Source organism: Molothrus aeneus, chromosome 19, assembly GCF_037042795.1.
Source record: "Molothrus aeneus isolate 106 chromosome 19, BPBGC_Maene_1.0, whole genome shotgun sequence".
Lineage (NCBI taxonomy): Eukaryota > Metazoa > Chordata > Aves > Passeriformes > Icteridae > Molothrus > Molothrus aeneus.
In genome coordinates, this window is record NC_089664.1 from 9,046,573 (window position 1) to 9,066,744 (window position 20,172).

The following is a 20,172-nucleotide window of genomic DNA, read 5'->3' on the forward strand; positions in this document are numbered from 1 at the left end:
AATCCCTGGAATTCAAATCTTGGATCTGCCCCTCAGGAAGGGCCATTCCTAAATTCAATCCCTGGAATTCAATCCCTTGGATCTCCTCCTCAGGAAGGGCCATTCCTAAATTCAATCCCTGGAATTCAATCCCTTGGATCTCCTCCTCAGGAAGGGCCATTCCTTAATTCAATCCCTGGAATTCAATCCCTTGGATCTCCTCCTCAGGAAGGGCCATTCCCGAATTCAATCCCTAGAATTCAATCCCTTGGATCTGCCCCTCAGGAAGGGCCATTCCTAAATACAATCCCTGGAATTCAAATCTTGGATCTGCCCCTCAGGAAGGGCCATTCCTTAATTCAATCCCTGGAATTCAATCCCTTGGATCTGCCCCTCAGGAAGGGCCATTCCCAAGCTCCATCCCCCAGGCACGACACTCGCCTGCAGCAGAGCCAGCTCTGCCCTGCCTCCCTCTCACTCACACAGGCTCATTGGATAATTACAGAGAAAACTAAGGCAAATCCCAATTTTAATGCCATTATAAAACAGAGAGGGGGAATTCATTACCTGGCAGCTGTTCATATTCAAGGAAGAAACTGATAATTTGCCTCTGAGGCAACGAATGCAGCAGAGGCAGCAGAAGCCAGAAAACGCTGCTGCCTCCCCCCACCTTCTCCTGCAGCCACTTTTTGCAGAGCTTTTCCATCCCCACGTTTATTTCCCTGCCTCCCATGACCAAAGTCCCACAGAAGAATTACTGTCAGGGTTCTGCAGAACTCCTGAGAGCTCTGGCTGTGTTGCAGCTCCAGATTTGGGGGAGCAGTTCTTACACCTCTCCTGGCTTGTGCAAGGAGCCCACCTGAGCCAGAGAACAGGAGATGAGAGAACCCTACAGCTCAACAGAGAGACTCAGAGAGAAAGACAGGTCAGACAATCCAAGATGACTCTGGGGAGACGCCCCTGACTGCTTCTCCCAAGAGCCCAAATCCCTGGCACAGCCTCCCCATACCTGTCAGGCTGGAGCTCTCCAGGTTTTCCTGCACATCCAGGAACCAGCACAGCCTCCCTGCCCCGAGCACTTTGGAAGGTCCCAGCAGCTGAACAGGCAGATAAAGCACTCTGAGAACAAGGCTCTGTGTTTACCTGCTCACTTCCAAGAGGACTGACACCACCACAGCAGCCTCCAGGTGTCATAGGAACAGTCTTAAATTTAGCAGCAGCTGCCTTTCCTCTCTGCCTGGCTCTGGCTTCTCCCTTCCTCTCAGAGCACGTTCACAGCAGAAAGTCTGACCAGCACTAATGGCATAATTACAGCCCTGCAGCTGAGCAAAGTGAGCTGTGGGGTGAGGGAGGGTGTGATCTGCACTGCCCCTGTGCTGTGGCATTCACACACAGGGAGAGGAAGCAGGGACCAAGCTGATGTTCAAACAGGGAGGATGCAGTGAAGGCTGCCTGCTGTAAACCCCTCATCCCAGCTCCAGAGGGAACTGGGGAAGTGCCAATCTCCCCTCAAACAGCACAAGGCAACCAGGGAAAGGAGGCAGTGGGGCCAGCAGCCCCCTAGGCTGACACATCCCTGCACCCACCCAGCCCATTCTGCAGCTCCCAGTGAAGTCACAGGGGAGGGATGGGGACACCTGACAGCCAAGAGCTGCCTGGACGAGCCCTGATTCAGCAGGGACAGGCAGAACCCTCCAGATCTGCTCCCTCTGCCAGCACCCCCAGGGCTGACCCTCGGAGGGTCAACCACGAGCGTCCTGCAACCAACAATCCCCCAATAAATCCTGAGGCAGAAAGCCACCAAAACAACTCTGGCAGCCTGCCTGTGGGGTGGGGATGTATGACCTACAAAAAAATTCCTTTCTTTTATGGCTGCCTCTCACTGTCATCATAAAAAAGGCCTTATAAAAACATTTGTCCCAGGGAATGTTTGGAGATGCAGAGTGCTTGAAAATCGTTCAGTGTCTAAATACATCAGCAGCCATCCCTGCAAGTCATCACTGCAGTCACACACAGCTCCTCTTCCCCCTGCCTATAAATGGGCCTGGCTGAGGACAGGCTGGGGGACAGCTCTGGAGGGTGAGGAGCCACTGCCTGGAAGGGGAGAGTCCTGAGGACCAGGAATTTCCAGAGCACAGATCCAGACGGGTGGGTTTGATCCTTACCTTGCTCCATGGGTTTAGTTCCAGCTGCTGGACCTTGACACAATAAATTGGTTTGGCCCTTGAGCTCTGGCTGATGCTCAGTGCCATTGACCTCAAACACAGCCCCAGAACTGGGGCAGGTCCCCAGGAAGTCTTTTCCAGAACACACAGCCCCTTTCCTCCATGGGCCCTCTCCATTCTGCACAGAGGAGGGTGAGGGACACAATCTCTGAGATTTCTGAAGTGTTAGAAAAATTCCATCCTTCCAGTAACCTTCTAATAACTCCCTAAAACACATCTGCTACCGAGTCAAACCCAAGCTGGAGCATTCTGACCTTCAGCACAGTGGAGAGAGGGGTTAAATTTATGAGCAAGCCTTTGATGTCTGCAAGTTTCATGTAGTACAAAACCCCTGCTTTGATGTTCCTTTGAAAAGAGAGGGAACTCAGAAAGGTGTGCACTGCACGAGTCCCAGGGAGGGATTTGGAGGGACTTGGATCTGGCTGCCCACAGCCACAGGGACAGAGCTTTAATGCAGCCACTCCTGCTCAGGGCTCTGCTGCACCAGAGCAAAAACGTGACCAAAAGCACCTCACCCTCATCAGCTTCTCCCACCCCAAATCCTCCTCAGGGCACTGACAGCCCTGAGCATCCCCAGGGGAGCTGCACACCTGGGCTCCAGGTGAACAGGGCCTGTCCTTGCTCATCCCCACACCCTGCAGGGCTGCTCCTTCTCCTGCAAGTGCCACCAGCCATGGCTGGGAAATCTCCCACTCTGGGCAGGGTAAGGAGGGTCAGGAGCCTCCTGCATGGGCACCACATTCAGCAGCAGCCTCCTGCAGAGGGTGGCAGGCGGGTGTGAGGCACAGGGGCCCTGCCACGCTCTCCTACCTTCCTCAGCAGCTGGGCCATGGCTGCTCCCATCCATGCCAGCATCCCCACGGCTTCTCCTGCGGGCTGAGCCCTCCTCTCAGGGCCCCACGGAGCTGCCAGGAGGGACAGGCTCCTCTCCATGCCCCGTTCCCTGCCTCCCCTCCGCCTCCTCCCAAGGGGAGTTTCCCAGCACTCGGTAATTAGCAGCATCATCACCAGCGCTAATGACAGCCACCAGGGCTCCTGCCATGCCAGGCTCCAACAACTTCACAGCCATCAGCACGCCCCTGGAACCTCCCCGGGGGAGCCAGGAGAGCAGCATTACCCCAGCACAGCAGGGGGAGAGGGAGGGAAACAACAGGCAGGGATGGATGGGGGCTGAGTGCAGGAACTCTGAGTCAGGCACCTCATCCCCAGCACCTCCCCAGGCTGGGTCTGCCCTGGGATGGAGCTCAGGACAGGGCTGGATGTGCCCTGGGATGGAGCTCAGGACAGGGCTGGATCTGCCCTGGGATGGAGCTCAGGGCTGGATGTGCCCTTGGATGGAGCTCAGGGCTGGATCTGCCCTGGGATGGAGCTCAGGGCTGGATCTGCCCTGGGATGGAGCTCAGGGCTGGATCTGCCCTGGGATGGAGCTCAGGGCTGGGTCTGCCCTTGGATGGAGCTCAGGGCTGGATCTGCCCTGGGATGGAGCTCAGGGCTGGATCTGCCCTTGGATGGAGCTCAGGGCTGGATCTGCCCTGGGATGGAGCTCAGGGCTGGATCTGCCCTGGGATGGAGCTCAGGGCTGGATCTGCCCTTGGATGGAGCTCAGGGCTGGATCTGCCCTGGGATGCAGCTCAGGGCTCACCCACAGGTCACATCACTGGACCTGGGTTAATTTTTTTCCCTGCTCACAGTCTGGGTTTTTTGTGGCATCCCAGAAAAGCCTCAGATCAACCTGCAGAGATCACCCCTAACTAAGGACTCACAGTTTACCAGCGGATTAAAGAGAATTTTTGCTTTGTTCCTTGCAAAATGAGGAATCTGGGGGAGTTGTTGCCTGAACAGCCTGACCAGGAAAAGCTTCTCTCCCACTGGGGTGGGGTTTGCTCCCTTTGCCTGCAAAGGCTCCCATGGATGGAACTGCAGCTTTCCAACAGTGACAGCAGAGCACAGAGGGGTTGCTTTGCTCATGGCAAAACCCACAGGACAACGCTGACTTTGAACACCCTGAGGTCCAGCCTGGCCGAGCTGGGAGCTCCAACACAGCAAAGCTGCCCTGAAGTGACCCAGAGCCACCCCAGAGCCCTCTGGCCTCTCTCAACCCCCCATGTGCTGCCAAGGGGTCACCAGTGGCTGGCAAAGCCCCACAGGGCCATTGTCAGCCACAGCCCATGGACCCCCAGCTCCACTCCTCAGGAATGCCTTCCCCAGCTCCTGATGGAGCGTGGCTCTTGTTTGGTCTCTGGCTGAATGTCTGAGTTAAAAATACAGGGCTATTTCTGGCAGAAGTGGGTTTTTTTTCTCTCTTTATATTGCCTTGTGTGCCCCCATGCTGCTGGCTCCTCTCTGGCTCAGATGAGCTTTGTTTTCCTTCTCACTGATCATGTTTGCACCTGTGAGCTGCAGGAAATGTTTTTCCCAGCAGACCATTTCCATGAGCACTGTTGGGAATGAAGAATGAGCTCAGAGAAGTCTAAAAAAAAATTTTAAAACTCCAGTTAGTGTAAAAATTGGGTCTCCAGTGGCCAGAGAACTGAAAGTCAGGAATGTCTGTGGTAAAAAAAGGATGTGCCCACACACTCATGCACACAGGTACAGCAGGATGTGTTCTTCCCATGATCCACAGCTGAGGAACAAAGGACTCAGAGCCAGAATTCCCTTCAAGCATCCCCACTCCACAGCCACGGCTTCATCCCAAGCTCTGCAGCTCTGACTCTTTCTTAGCCAGCATGAAAATATTTAATTTCTCTTTTTCTTAAATGCCAAGGAAAAACAAAACCTAGGCCTATCTTTTCTGGCTTGGATTTCTTCCATCTGGAATCTCTGCATGATCACAGAACTGTGACAGTGTGTTAGAGAGCCAGTGCAAAGCAAAAACCTGAATACTTCCAGCACCCATGAGATCACTGATCATTCATGCTTTGTCTCTCCTGGCAACAAGCTGAGGGTTTGGGGCTTTCTCACCCGAGATCACTGAGCTCAAACACCTCCAAGCCCCCTCCCACCATGCAGGAAGGTGCCATCACTGTGGGAGTGAGCTCTGCTTCCAGGGCTGGGAACAAACCCAGCACAGCTGCAGGGAAGCTCCCCAGTCTTTGTGTTTGCCATGTGTCACCACAAACACCAACACCAGCCAAGGGAAGGGCCCAAATTCAGCAGAACTCTCGGGTTAAAAACAGCAAAAAGGCATCTGGGGAGCTGCCCAGGACATGGATCCTCACCATCCCCCAGGGAGCTGAGCCCAGACTGATCAGAGCAGGAACCTGGAAATCACCAACACCAGGGCCAGCTCTTGAGGAAATGAGCTCCATCTGTGCTGCTCCCAAAGAAAAGCTCCTGGATGATGATTTCTACCATCTCTGATGGATTCTAAGAGATCACTCTGCACATTGACCATCGGTGTGATCAGAACATGAGGCAGAACTTCTACAGTCCCACATTTGGCAGAGGCAACCAGCAAACCAGCACCTCTGGTTGTGTGTCAAAATCCTGGGAAGGGCTCTGCCTTTGGAAGGCACCAATCCCACTCATGGGCCCCAGGAGCTGGTCAATCCAAGCTCCACAAAGCACCCAAACTGCTGTGCTTTCCTGCAATCCAAGGCATCACATCCTGACAATCCTAAACTCAGCTAAGCTCAGCTCCAGGCTCCTGTCCCTCAAGAGAAGGTTTAAATGTCACCACTGAGACACAGTTTGTGATGGAGACTGGTTCCACTGCTCTGCCAAAAGGACAGTGATGCTCAAAAAGACAAAAGGATTTGCCCACAGCTGCCCCCAGAGCCAACAAACAGCACAACTTCAGAATCTCCTTTCCAGCCAGAAGTCCCCCCCTGCACCCCCACACCTGGCTGGAAATGAGGTAAGAACAAAGATGAGGAACTCCCAGATCAGCACTGGAGAGTAAAATCATCCCACTGGAGATTAAAATCATCTTCCTACCGACTGTGGCACCTGCACCCTGAGCTCCCCAGCATCCAGAGGGGATCCCTGGGGTCTCCTCTCCGAGCTGGCCTGGTGCTCCCGGTGCCTCCTCGTTCTGGCAGGTAACGACAAGAACTCCTTCCCTGAGATCTTCATCTCTCCCACGTGGTGGCTGTCCCCATTCTGCTCCTTGGGAAAGCAAGAAACAGTCACTGCAGCAAGGCCTGCCTCAGGGTTTGGGGGAGCTCTACCCACAGAGCAGGAGAGGCACAGGAGCACAGGTAACGTGGGGCTCGTGCTCAGGGATCCCACAGACACAGAAACACAGGATGGGACACAGGATTGGGACACAGGATTGGAATAGAAGATTGAAACACAGGATGGAAATGCAGGATGGGAACACAGGATTGAAATACAGGATTGGAATACAGGACTGAAATACAGGATTGAAACACAGGATTGAAGTATAGGATTGAAACACAGGATGGAAACACAGATGGAAACAGGATTGAAGTACAGGATGGAAACACAGGATTGAAACACTGGATTGAAACTCAGGGTGGAAACACAAGACTGAAATACAGGATTGAAACCCAGGATTGACACCCCAGGTATGGGGAAACACAGGTGACAGAGATCCCAAACAGGAACACTGAGAAGGAAGGAGAGATTCATTGCCACGTTGATGGCACAGCCAGGCCAGTGCCCACATCTTAAAAAGCAGCCACAGGAACATAAATCAGAGCTGGAGAGTGCCTTGCAGTGCCTTGGTTGGAGCCCTCACAGCGCTCAGTGCATGACAACAGGAGAGATGACTCAATTGCAGCAGGTGGGCACCTTCAGGGTGAAACCCAGAGTGTGAGAAAGGGATTTTAGTCTGGTACACAAAGGAATAAACAAGAGGCTGGGAGACAAAACCAGAGGAGATGAAATGCAGGAGTGAGAGACACAGGGTGAGCAGGGAGCAGTGTCCTGCAGTGTGCTGGAGCTCAGAACCAAGGTGGGTTCCTGTGAGAAGAAAGAGAAGGCATTTCTGGTAGAGACAACACCCAGAGGATGCTGGAGAGGTCAGGGTTCACCCCATGGGTTCACTCCTTGCTCCTTCTCACTCCCACCACAGCACAAAGCACAGCAGTGTCGCAGACATCTTTTATGGAAAATCCTTTCCTTAGGATTTTTTTCCTCCCGAGAAGCTGAGAGGCCTCAGGAACAAAATGTAACCAATGGTTATCTGCTGCTGTGGAATGCAACAGGTGCATCTGGGATTGGGCTCATGTGGTTGTTTCTAATTAATGGCCAATCACAGCCCAGCTGGCTCGGACTCTGTCCGAGACAGAAGCTTTTGTTATCATTCCTTTCTATTCTATTCTTAGCCAGCCTTCTGATGAAACCTTTTCTTCTATTCTTTTAGTATAGTTTTAATGTAATATATATCATAAAATAATAAATCAGCTTTCTGAACCATGGAGTGAGATGCTCATCTCTCCCCTCATCCAAGATCCCCTGTGGGCACGGTCACACAGGAGCTCCCCCAGGGCTGTACCCAGTGGGACAGAGCAGAGGAACTGCACCCAGAGCACTCTGAGGGAGAGGTGACCTCACAGCCTGCCAAGGACACTGCAGGGGGACAGGAGTGCTCACACTGACCCCACAGCTCCTGCCTGCTGCATCCTCCCACAGAACCCCTGAAATCCCTGACCCTGCCTGAGCTGGTGAGTGATGCTCAGCATTTACAGCCGAGAGCAGGAACCAGCAGCATGAACAGCCAGCCACACAGCAGCCCAGCCCCTGGCCAGCCCTCAGGGCTCTGCTGCTCCATGGGGACACCAGCCCATGTCCCCTGACCTTGGGCACTGCTGTCCCTGCCATCGACACCCCGGAGATGGAGTCACGTTGGTGAGAGCAGCAAAAGCCAAAATGGCCAAGGGGCACTGGGAGAATTGATCAAAATACATCAGGACATTTGGAATTTATTTTCCAAAGAGAGTTGATTCAGGGAGGAGCTTTTGCCCGGCCTTCCCAGTGTTTGCTGGGATTTTTAGGTACCTAAATGGTTTCTCAAGGTTGTGTCCCATTGACCACCTGCACCCACCTGCGGCTTGGGTGAGCTTCTCCTCTCTGTGAGTTCTGGAAATGCTGTGCCTGGAAAGCACTGGGTGAATGGGGATGATTTGTGCCAAAATCATTCCAAAAAGGCAGCACGGCTGCAGGGGCAGGGCTGACCCTGGGCAGCAGCATTTCCTGAGAGGCTGAAATGATCCCTGGGGCTGGAAGGGCTCAGAGCCTCCAGCTGCTGCAGGAGCAGCCCTGGGGACACAGAGGAAACTCTGATCTGCTCAGATCTGACACTCCCAGGAGCAAAGCAACCCCTGGAACAAACCCTGGAACAAACCCTCTGCTCCTGCAGGGCTCCATCTCCCTCTGTGCCACTCCACTGGGGTGACAGGCACTGGCAGCACTCAGGGCTAAGCTGCTCACCATGATCCTTCCAATCAAGGGCTGCTTGTTCAAAAAAAGCCCAGAAGTGACTTTCCAGCTCTGAGTGTTAAGTGCATTTTGAGTCAGACCAGCTGTTCCTCTCCTCCAAGCTCTCTAGAAACCCTCTTTGGTTATTCCCATTGACTCCAGTGATATCTGCTAATTGCATATTTCCCTGCAAATGAAGCCAGGCACCAACAAACAACTGGAATCTGTGCACAGATTCCCACTGAAAATCTCTGAGGCCAGGCATCTTTGCTTACCTTTCCAGAAGGGAACTTGAGGAGGTCTAGGCTGTCCATGCTGTTCCTCTGGAGCCTCTTTGGCCTGGCTCCTGCAAAACAACACTCTCACATCAGGGGGGTGTCACCAACACACAAATGTCACACAGAGAGAACCCAAACCACGGCAGATCCCCTGCTCTGGTTAGCTAAAAGTCAAAGGGGTGGGATGATGCAGCTGTGCTGGCCTTGAGATTCAAATTTGGGGGTTTTTTTTCCTTTTGTTTTGGGTGTTTTTAAAGCTCTGTCACAGGGCAGTGTGAGCCTCTGGCCATTGAGCTGCAGCCAGGTCACACCACGACCCTGATCTCAGACAAGGTCTCTGGAATTCAGGAGTTACAAACCTCACCCTAAACCACAAAAGCCATGGGACTGGCATTGAGAAAAATCATAACAAAGAGACAATTCAATACATCTGTGGATTTTCTGCTTTATCATCATGTTTATAGCTGAAAGAATGTTTCTGGGACTCAACTTTGAGCTTTTCTCTACAGTCACAGAGGCTGGAAAACTAAGTGAAGGAGCAAATGTGTTCTACCATAGGCCCAGCCTTAAGGGGAACAAAATCTTGCCTTGAACCTGAAAGAGGAATCAAAACTTGGCAGGATTTATGATATTTATTTGAGATTTCATAAGATTTTGATGTTTGATTCCAACAACAACAGAGTGGGTGAAACACAGTTCACTCCTGGTTTCCAAACCCTCTTTACCTCCAGTCTCCTTCCAGCTGCTCCCGCCCTGCTGACAAACAGCCAGGATGTACCAAACGGCCCTGGGATGCTTTCACCACACCTGGGAAAGCTCCTGCCCTTCCCTGAAGGCTCCTGAAGGCTCAGCTGAGCTGATCCCCATGTGACACCCCACTGCATCAACCCCACACAGGGCAGAGCCCAAAACTCTGCACTCGGGGTCCTGTGACACCTTCCAGGCTGGAGGGGAAATCCTGGGCAGGGAGGATCCCTGTGCTGAGCCCTGAGAACAGAAACCACAGAGCTCTGGGTGGTTCCTGCAGCAGCCACGTCCCCAAACCCCAGCTCAGCTCCCCCAGCCCAGCCCAGTGCCCCTCTGAGCTCAGGGGCCACACAGCTGCTCACTGGGCAAGCACAGCAGAGAAAAAGCACAAAATTCACAGATCAAGGCTGGCTGAAAGCAGAGCATGGGGATTAAATGGAAAAAGGCTCCAGGGAATCCTCCACCAGCACACCCAGGGCTCCAGATGCCACCACAGCTGGATCCAAACTGCACCAACTCCAAGGACAGCTCTGCTTTGAGAAGCTCAGCTTCACAAGACACAAGCTCAGACCAGCTGTGTCTTTTATCTGCAAATCACCCTTGGTTACAGAAAAGCTGATGCACATTTGGGGGAAATCTGAAATCAAAGATGTGCCCAACACCACAGCAATTACTCAGGAGTTGTAATCTTATTGTACAAATAAGATCCCCTTGTATTCCAAAGCTGCATCTTTCCTACCCTGAGTTTGCTCCTTCTGGGGGAAATAAATAGCAAATTTATTTATTATTTAAATAATAAATAAAGGGTCACAAACTCACATCACAGTTCAGCCAAAAGGGACCTGAAGTTGATGTCTGTGCCCCACCACCATGAAGGGATTTGCTGCTTGCAGCCATAAAGACTCCAATCAGCAAAACATTTCTGCACATTTCTGCCTCTCTCCTCCAAAAAGCACACCAGCTCCAGCTTTGTTTTAAGGTGATTCATTACCAGGCTTTGAGTTCAGGGGACTGACATCAGGGCTGGAGGTGGGGAACAGGCACTGAACACACGTCACGAGGAGCAGGCAGAGCTCCCACCAAACTCATCCCCTGCACACAAAGCCAGGGGCCCACCTGCCAGCAGCTCAGAACATTTGTGTCGGAAAAGGCCTCAAAGACCTCAAATCCAACCAATTCCCACCCTGTCACCCAGATCAGAGCACTGAGTGCCACATCCAGTCACTCCCTGAACACCTCCAGGGGTGGCGACTGCCTGGGCAGCCCAACAACCCCATCCCTGCAGAAAACTCCACTTGCTCCACCACATTCCCACCACCCTCAGAGGGAGGAGATGGCTGTGAGATGGCTGAAGGACCTTTGGGTGCTGTCAGGCCTGGCTGAAGGACCTTTGGGTGCTGCCACGTTGCTCGGGCAGGAGGGGACAGCAGGGCTGGGCCGTTCCCAGTTACACCCTCTGGACACTGCCACAGCTGCTCGTGGCTTCCCTCAGAACAACCCACAGCAGCAAAGGTGGATCTGGAAGAAAAGTCACCTCCAAACACCTGATGAGAGGCACATCTGGGTTCCAGAGGTGAGCCCAGCCCTGGAAGTGAGTGTGCGTCAACGCTCCCTTTAACAGCCACTTCCAGGAAAGCAAGAAAGCAGCAAAGTGTGCCCAGTTAGATAAACACACATCATTTCCAGCTGTCTAAAGAGTCATTAATTACACACCTCCATCCCCAGGTGCTTTTGTGTGTTCCCAGAGCACTGAACTGCTGGCCAGCAGCCATTAATCTGCGAGCAGAGAAAACCTGCCTGCTGTTAATTTAATAGACACAGGCAGCTGAGCCTACCCCAGCACAACAACTCATCTTCTCTTGCTCTGATGCTGGTGGCTGTTTGTGACTGTGTGGGGTTTGCACACACTGGAGCTGAGAGAGGAAGAAGTTCAGAATTACAAATAAACTTCATCCAACTCAGCTGTTTCTCCCAGAAATCCCAGCCAGTGCTGGGGGCACTGTCTCCACTCACCACCCCTAAAACAAGCAGCATTAGGAGGGTCCCTATCACCCAGGGCTACAAGAAACTGGATCCACACCAGCAGCAAATCCCACCAGACATGTGGGAGCTTCTCCCCTTCTCATCCCACACATCCTCATGCACCTTCCAGGAGAGCAGAGCTTTCCATACTCACAAGCATCCCACAGGATGGATGGATGGCAGGAGGAGTCCCTCTAACTTTCTGTCTCCATTCCCTCAGATGGCTCCAGATGTAACTTTCAGCCTCTCCCAACTTATTTTGCCCAGAAATACCTGCAGCACCACTTCATGCTCAGCCAAAGCTGAGCTCTGCCTCCTTCTCCCCAGGGCTGCTCCACAGCAGCAGTGGGGATGTGAAGGATTGAGCAGCTCAAAACCCAGGTCTGCTCCTCTGGAAGGTTTTTTTTCCCCTCTCTCTCTCTCTCTCTCCAGCATTTATTGGCATGTTTACCAAGCCTGCTGCAGAGAAATGGAAAACCTCAGGGGCCTTTCTAAATGCTCTCTCTGTCTTGGAGGTTTACTGAGGTCTCAAAGAGAGCAAGTTGAAACCTTCTTGTGAACATCAGCTGAGCAAGGCTCCTGACTGGCTGCATTCATGCCCTGTTTTCCTGGAGCTCCTGGGCTGTTGCTCTTTTCAGGGGTGTTGCTCCTTTTTTAAATATTTTTTTTTCAAAATCTCTTCCTCCTCCCCATCTATGATCTCAACAGCACCATGAACCAAGGGGATTTTTGAATTTTTTTTTTTTTCAACTTTTTGCTTCTGCAATTTGGCTGCTGAGGTGAGTTTAACGGATTTCACATTCTTGTCTTTAATCTGCAGCCACAGAGAACACACAGAAGGTTTATCAAGGATGGTGATGGGATCATCTCAGGGAAAGGAGCACTAGGACAAGCTGGGCAGACAGAGCTTTGTTCCTGCATGGACAGGCTCCCTCTCCCAGAGATTGCACTTGACAAGGTCAGGCTGAACACGTGTAGAGATTGCATTTGATAAGATCAGGCTGAACATGTGTAGAGAGAGCAGCTGATAAGATCAGGCTGAACATGGGTGGCAGGGACTCAGGGAGCCCTGGCAGGAGCTCTCATCAGGCTGACATGAGCTTCGATGAGCCCCAGCTCTGCCCCCTCTCCTGCAGCTCCAAGAGCAGCAGAGCAGGGCCCCCCCACCCAGACACGGCCCCAGTTCTGTATTTACAGCTGGAACAGGCTGGATCCCTCGGGGGGGGCTGTGCCAGAGCAGGCAGAATTCAACCTGACAGGGGACTCCAAGGAAAAGCAGCAGGGAAAGGTTGTGGAGCCAGCATCAGCCCCCCTGCAGCCCTGCTGGGTGAGCAGCCCCACAGAGCACAGGCTGGGCACCCCAAACACATCAGGACTTGCTGTATTCTCATGAAAAGGTCATTTCCCCCTGTGCCTGTATTAGCCAAGAGAGTGACTTGGCTTTTGGGTGAGTTCTGTCAGCCCTGGACAGCACCTCCCCCCTCTGCACAGACCCAAACCTTGATCCTGGCAGACAACTCTAAATATTGCCCAGGATAATTGCATCAGAGCAGCCAAGACCATTGTGTGGGGTGGAATGCTGGTCTGGAAACCCTTCCCAGCCCCCAGGTGACAGTGGGGATAGGGTCCAGTGCTCCCAGAGCATCTCCAGCCACCCTCTGCTGACATCTCATCAGGGCAGCTCTGGCAGCCTCGTACTCCTTTGTTACAGCAAAGCTCTCACAGAGGCAAGGGGGAGGGGGAGAACGAGCACAGCAGCAGGAAAAGAAAGAAGGAAAAAAAAAAAAAAAGAATCCTCCAGTAGGACAAGCATCTCATTTAAGGCTTTAATTAGTCTTCAAACACATAATGGGTTCTGGCACTATAAATCCACTTGACCTCTATTATTGTCAGCACTCGCCTGATAAATGGTGGCATTTGTTTTCCCAGTTGCTACTGGGGTAGAACAATACTTTTCTCCAAATAGAGAAAGCAAATAATATCAGTTATTTACAACGACTGGGCCATAAAATGCTGGTGCCAGGCTGTTGTGTGCCCATCCATGGAAGGGCCATCTGCTCACCCTGCTCCTGCAGGCAGGGAAGGACCAGGGAATCCCAGCAGCTCTGGCCCCTTCTGTGCCTGAGGACACAGAACCACAAGGACAGGATTGATCCCTGCTCTGCTGGGAGGCACTGATGAGCTCTATCCAGAGCACAAGCAAATCTCAACCTCCCAACAGGCCCTGAGCACAACACAGCCCTGCTCCAGAACAAGAATCCTGCAGTTTTCTCCTCTGTGGCAAAACTGCTCCTTTCCAAAAGCTGCACACAATATTGTGGCAGTAAAGAGAAATTCCCTTTGCATCAAGGTGCTTGTCTGGCTGACTGGCAGAAGATGATGCTCTGTGTTTGTGTCACCCCAGCTCTGCATCTCCACAATCCAGCCTGACAGCTGAGCAATGGGCTGAAAAGAACAGAAATAATAGAAATAACAGCAATAACAGCAGTGCTGCACATCCACACAGCACCCAGAGCCCTGGGGCATTTCCTGGCTGCACTCAGGGTGAGCAGCTGGCACAGAGGCTCCTCGGATGGGGAGAGGGAATGAGGAGATGCTCTGGATCACTGGCCAAAGAGCCCTGACAGTCACATGGAAGAGGTAAAACCTGGGAAAAGAATCCTCCTTGCAGGTAGAAATGGCACAAGGGAGCCACTTTTTTTCTTATTTGTTATTTATTTCCCCCAGTAGGAGTAAACTGAGGGTAGGGAAGCTGCAGTCTTGGAATACAAGGGGATCTCATTTGTAGTCTTAAAACTCTTGAGTAACTGCTGTGGTGTTGGGCACATCTTTGATTTCAGTTTTCCCCCAAATGTGCAACAGGCATCAGCTTTTCTCTAACCAAGGGTAATCTGCAAATAAAACATTGGCAATTTGGGTCAAAGAATGAAATATTTAGGAGGGGTATTTGCAGAAAACACCGAGCGCCCAACCCCAAAACCCTTGAGAAAGTCAAGCCTGGAGGCTGTGGGGAGGTTGGGCAGTGCAGGCAGAGTCTCCTGTAACCAAACCCCTGGCAGGCAATCAATCCCTGCTGCAGAGAGGAGCCTGTGGGGACAGAGGGATCCTCTGGGGAGCAGCAGCTGAGCGGGGTGGGGCAGGCTGGGAGCAGGCTCAGAGCCCCAGGGCTCATCCAGCAGAGGGGAGATGGACTTGGCAGCAGCACCTGGCTTGTTTTGAGGGCAGGAATTTTCCCTCCAGGATGCAGCAGAGCCTCATGACCTCCCACCAGCCATTATCAGCCGGTGTTGAGCAAGCAGAGATCAAAAGCAGGGTTCAGCTAAAAGTGACACGCAATAATTAACAGGGGCAACATCTCCAGCAGCCAGACAAGCCCAAGGACACGTTCCTGTCCTCCAGACTGACTCAGGGAGGGCACAGAAGGAGCAGCCACATGTCAGCTTAGCAGCCATCAAACACCCACAGGAAAACCCTCAAAAAAAGAGGGGGGATGGACTCGATCCCTCCTCCTGTGATCAGCCAGCAGCTCCCAGAACACGCTGCCCACGCTGGACTGGGCTCCTGAGCTCTGCCAGGGGTTTTGCTAAGCCAAGGTTGGCTGTCCAAGGGTTTGTCCCTGCCAGGGAATGGTCCTGAGGCCACCCCAGGGATGACAGGGACTCTGCTGAGGGTCTGGCCTGGCCCTGCTCACAGCACACCGTGGCCATCCACACAGAAAGCTTTAGGAGAGAAAAAGAAATTCTAGCTGGGCAAGAAAGAGAACTTCCTCCTTCTCTTTCCTTGCTCTGTGCTGCATAAAAGGCACAGCAAGCAGAGGAATCTTGTTCCTAAGGGCAGTGCTGTGCTCTAGGCCAGAGCAGCATCACAGCCAGGGCATTTCCTACCCCACAGCTTCCAGGGAAAACTGTCTGGGAAGGAACCAGACAGCACAGCAGAGCTGGGAGTGCTGCTGGAGTCTGGAACTGCAGCCAAAGGGAACTTCAGCCTTCCCAGAACCAATGGTTTCCAAGAAGTTCTCCCTCCCCACAACAAGAGATTCAATCTTGATTGGATGCGTGGCTTTGCCACAAGCCACGTTGTGCCTTCCCCTGCCACAGGCTTCAACAACTGGCCTGCTCCTCATCCTCTTTTCCTGCTCTTGCCATCTCCCCTGGCATCAAGATAAAACAAATTTCAGTAGCACAACATCACCTTCTCCTGTCCTGGAGCATTTCCTCTGCTGTGAGCCAAGAACTCCTGCTGTATTTGACACCAGTGCTGGGAAGGAGGCTCATGGACACAGCAGGATGAGAGAGGAACGTTAAATAATCAGGAAGAGCATCTTAAAACTTCCTAAAGCCAATACTGGGGCAGTCTGAAGTGAGTGCTAAATTACTGAGTTTAAAATCCAAATGACTCAGAGGTTCATCCCCCCACCAGTGCTGCTGGAATGACTTCACAGCTGTAACAGCAGAAGATTTAGAAAAAAAACTCATTATAAAGAGGAGGCATCCTTGAGAATCCTGAATCTTCACTGCAGAAGCCCTGTGGAAGCAGCTCTCCTGCCCTGCTCCTTGAGGGGCCACACTGACAGGTATTTTGGCCCCCCAAAAGTGTTCAGAAACACTCCTATTTCCAGATACTGCAGAAGGGGAAGGATGGAAGAGGGATGGAGGGATGGAGGGCATTTTCTCCCTGAGAGCCCCTGCTGGAGCACAGCAAAGCCACCAGCCCACCAACCCTCCCGTCCCCTTGGCCAAAAGCCACTCTGCTCCTGCAGCACCTCATCCATCCATCACCCCCGCCTCAGCAGGTACAATTAGCCAGCACAGCCTCAGGCTCTCCTTTTCACAATGAAAAAAAAAAAGGGCTGAGATGCAGCCCAGCAGCTCCTGGGAAAAATCAAATCCAGCTGAGGAGATTTAACATGAAGCACTTTACGTTGCTGCCCTTGCTCAGTGTGACTGGAGGGCACTGGGAAGGTTCCATGCTGGGGATGTGACCCCAACCCTGCCCCAGGGAAGGCAAATGCTTCCCAGACAGTGAAATCACAGCCTGAGGGAGCAGGGCTGGCCCGCTGTCAGCAAGATGCTGCTCTCACACTGCCACAGCTCCCAGCTGACAGTTTTCTGCAGGAAGATGGAGCAAACTACAGGGAAGGAACATCCCTGTGGCTGGGCAGCATCACCCCCTCCCTGCTTGCATCAGCACAGGGATGGTCAATCCTGCCTGGTTTATCAGCCCTAAACACTTTCTAGGTACTTCAAAGATATTTAAAGCGAGCAAACAAACAAAGACAAACAGGCTGGAAAACATAAAAGCAGATTTTTTTCTATTCCAGTCTGATTGATCCAAGGGTTCAAAGATTCCTGTGAAGAGATGAGCTCCAAACTGCACTGAGGATGCAGAGCCCCACAATCAAAGCCCCACAGAGCTGAGCAGTGCTCAGGAAGGAGTGGGGTGCTGTGCCCGCTGCAGAACACACAGGACGAGCAATCCCAGCATGGAGCACCAGACAGGCAGGGCAGCCTCGTGCAGGAGATCAGCAGAGAGGGGAGTCAGGCTCCTTCTTTGACACAAACTGACCAGGCTTTACCTGTAAGTCAGCCTTATTCCAGCCTTGGCCAGGCAGGGTCAGCTCAGTGCTCCCAGGCCATGCCGGGCACAGGCAGCTCCTCACAGAGCAGGTCTGCAGCTTCACCTCATCTGCAAAAGGGCACCAATGCTGGCTGTCTGTCTGTCTGCACCCCAGGACATCCCCCAGTGCTGATTCTCACCCTGGCTGCCTTCACCCCTAAAAACAGAAAAGCTGATGCCCATTGCATGTGCATGGGGAAACCAAAATCAAAACCAAAGATGTGCCCAACATCCCAGCAATGCCTCAGAGCTGTGTGAGACCACCTTGTACCACAGCCCTGCACTGAGTTTGCTCCCAGCAGGGCAGAGGGGTCTGTGCTCTGCAAACAGCACAGAAACCCTGCCAGAGCCAGCATCATCCCCATGCCAGCGCCTCCTGAACACCTGCAGCAGCCTCCCCACCCACTGCCAGCTGCCAGCAGAGGTTGTTTGGTGTCTCCTGCCTCTGCTGCTGCCAGCAGGGATGGCTGAGGCTGAGGAGAGCAGGAAAAAGGAGCCCAGAGCTATTTCTCCCTGTGGAGAGGCACTGAGGGGGCCAGGGCTGCTGTGTGCCCCCAGCCCACGGGGGATCCCTGTCCCTGTGCCCCCTCCCAGCTGGGCAGGATCCCCCAGAGGATCAGGGCAGCAGCCCCAGCCCTGATTCCCCTCCCAGGCTGGGACCAGGGACAGCTCAGAGCTCCCAGTCCATGGTGGGAACTCTGCTCCTCACAGAGCAGATCTGCAGCTTCACCTCATCTGCAAAAGGGCACCAGTGCTGTCTGTCTGTCTGCACCCCAGGACATCCCCCAGTGCTGATTCTCACCCTGGTTGCCTTCACCCCTAAAAACAACCCCATGGAGCCACAGAAAAGTCCTTCATTCTCTCCAAAGGCAAAGCCTACCAGTACTCAACTCTCAGCCTGCAGTGTGTGAAAGAGAAGGAGATTTATTCAGGGCCACATTTTTGGTTGTTTGGAGAAGCAAACCCAGCCCCTGTTTATTTACTTGGTGTTCCAGCTCCTCTCCAGCCTCCCTCAGTTTGTTGCTTTAAGCTCTCTGTGTTTGCCTTTCTCAACAAGGTCGCTGCTTTCACAAGACTTCTGCAGCCCTGCCCCACTTCCCCAGCCTCCAGCTTTGTCTTCTGACATCCAAATACTCTCAGAATATTAATTAAAATCATCAAGAGCTCAGCAAGGGGAGCCAGAAGAGCAGAGAGAAACATCAGGCACTCCTTCCACCCCCAGAGCCCAGGGAAGGGCAATGACCAAGAAGGAACCTGTGAAGGACACCACAGTGAAAACCTGGCCCAGCCTCTGCTAGGAAGCTTTACTGTACCTGCCTGATGAAACTGATGTGTTTAATCACGTTTGCCTAATCAGAGGGTTTTAGCATCCTTAGGAATGTGCAGCCATTTTGTAACCTTAAGCAGGAAAAAGAATCGGAATGGAATAAAAAGGTGGAAAGCTCTCCTCACCATGAGATTTGTCAACATCAAAAGGCACTGCTGGTTCAGGAGCCAACTCCAATCTCAACTCCCTCACCTGCTTCCTATTACAGAAACAGATGTTCCTCTGGCTGGAAATTGCTGCTATTAATAATATAAAAAATTATGCTCTTCTAATCATTTAATAGGTGCACAGGAGGGTACCAAAATTTCTGGCAGTCATAAAATACATCTCCCTCCCCTCAAGGGCTCAGAGACACATTGGTGGCCTCTCATCCTCCAGTGAAGTTTGGAATAAGAGAGCTGAAAAGGATAAAAGCTAAGGAGAAATCAAGGAGTCAGGCTCCTCTCTGCAGGCTGTGCCTCCTGTGACAGGGCCAGCCCCTTCCCCACCTGTAGAGCACGGAGAGCTCAGCCAGGTGTGACCTCACACTCCCTCCCTGTGGCCCCAGCCCAACACACAGAGCTGATTTTTACATCCCCAGCAGATTCCCAGGACCTGGAGAGGGGAAATCAGCTCTCCAGATCCTTCTCTCCCTGCACTGCAAATCCCAGTTGTTTGCTGGTGTTCCTCCTCCCAAGAACACTTTGTCCTTCTCTCAACAAACAGCCCCAGCCTTGGGAATGCAAGCGAGAGCACCACGGATTAACGGGGTCACTGCAGCCTCCAGAGCTCTGCCTGCAGCTGCTCAGCCCCTTCCCATCCTCCAGGGATCCCACAGACCTGCTCAGCTCTGCCTCTGGCAGAAACATCACTGCTGGCTCCAGATGTTAACACGGCACATCTGGATCTGCAGAGGGCACTGAGCAGCCCGTGGGCCACATCCACACCTCCTGTGATCCAGACACAGCCCCAGCACTGAGGCTCATTTCCTCTCCCCTTTCACAGCAGAGTCAGCTGCCAGAAGGAAGCCCCTGAGGAGATGCCAGGCACGAGTTCTTCAGGAGTTACAAGAGGAGAAGAGGTGCACAGGGAGCTGTGGGGCTGCTGTGGCCCCCACAGCATTTGAGGCAACAGCTCAGCTCCAGTGGGGCATGGCAGGACATGCTGGCTCCCTCCGCTTGCCAGGAGAAGCTCCAGCAGTGAGGCAGCAGGTTATCAATGTGAGATCAATTGAGGTTATCAATGTGAGATCAATACAGGCACACACACACACAGCCAGCCTCCCCTTCCCCTCCAGGGCACAGTGCCTCAGCCCCAGCATCATCCCCTCCACGTCAGTGCTACCCACAGGGCAGCGTGCCCGTGCCACAAGGTCACATTTAATCAGTGACACCTCCTGGGATGCAGGGTGTGCATTAATAACTCTGCCCCAGCATGGAGCTGCCAGCTGGCAGTGCCAGGCACCACCCGTGGGCAGTGGGCAGTCCAGGACAGTCCTGGCAGCACTGTGGGGACCTGTCTGTGCCACCCTGCCCCCTGGCAGCACAGGCAGTGACCCAGAGCCCAGTAAAGCCACTCTGGCTGCTGTGACCAAGTGTTGCCACATCTTCTTTCC

The 20,172-nt window shown here is 52.9% G+C and overlaps 1 protein-coding gene across 5 annotated transcripts in view; it reads right to left on the reverse strand.

Moving 5' to 3' along the window:
• GPSM1 (G protein signaling modulator 1) overlaps positions 1 to 20,172 on the reverse strand; it is a 66,252-nt gene that overhangs the window by 15,640 nt on the left and 30,440 nt on the right. For 2 of the 5 annotated variants that reach the window (XM_066562698.1, XM_066562700.1), the window contains exons 10-11: positions 8,864 to 8,934; positions 6,141 to 6,311 (exon numbers count right to left, since the gene is read on the reverse strand). In XM_066562698.1, the coding sequence (XP_066418795.1) occupies positions 6,141 to 6,311; positions 8,864 to 8,934 (242 nt within the window). Of the gene's footprint in view, positions 1 to 988; positions 1,009 to 3,014; positions 3,090 to 6,140; positions 6,312 to 8,863; positions 8,935 to 20,172 lie in introns of those variants that run through there. The other 3 variants (XM_066562699.1, XM_066562701.1, XM_066562704.1) reach the window with 3 other exon arrangements.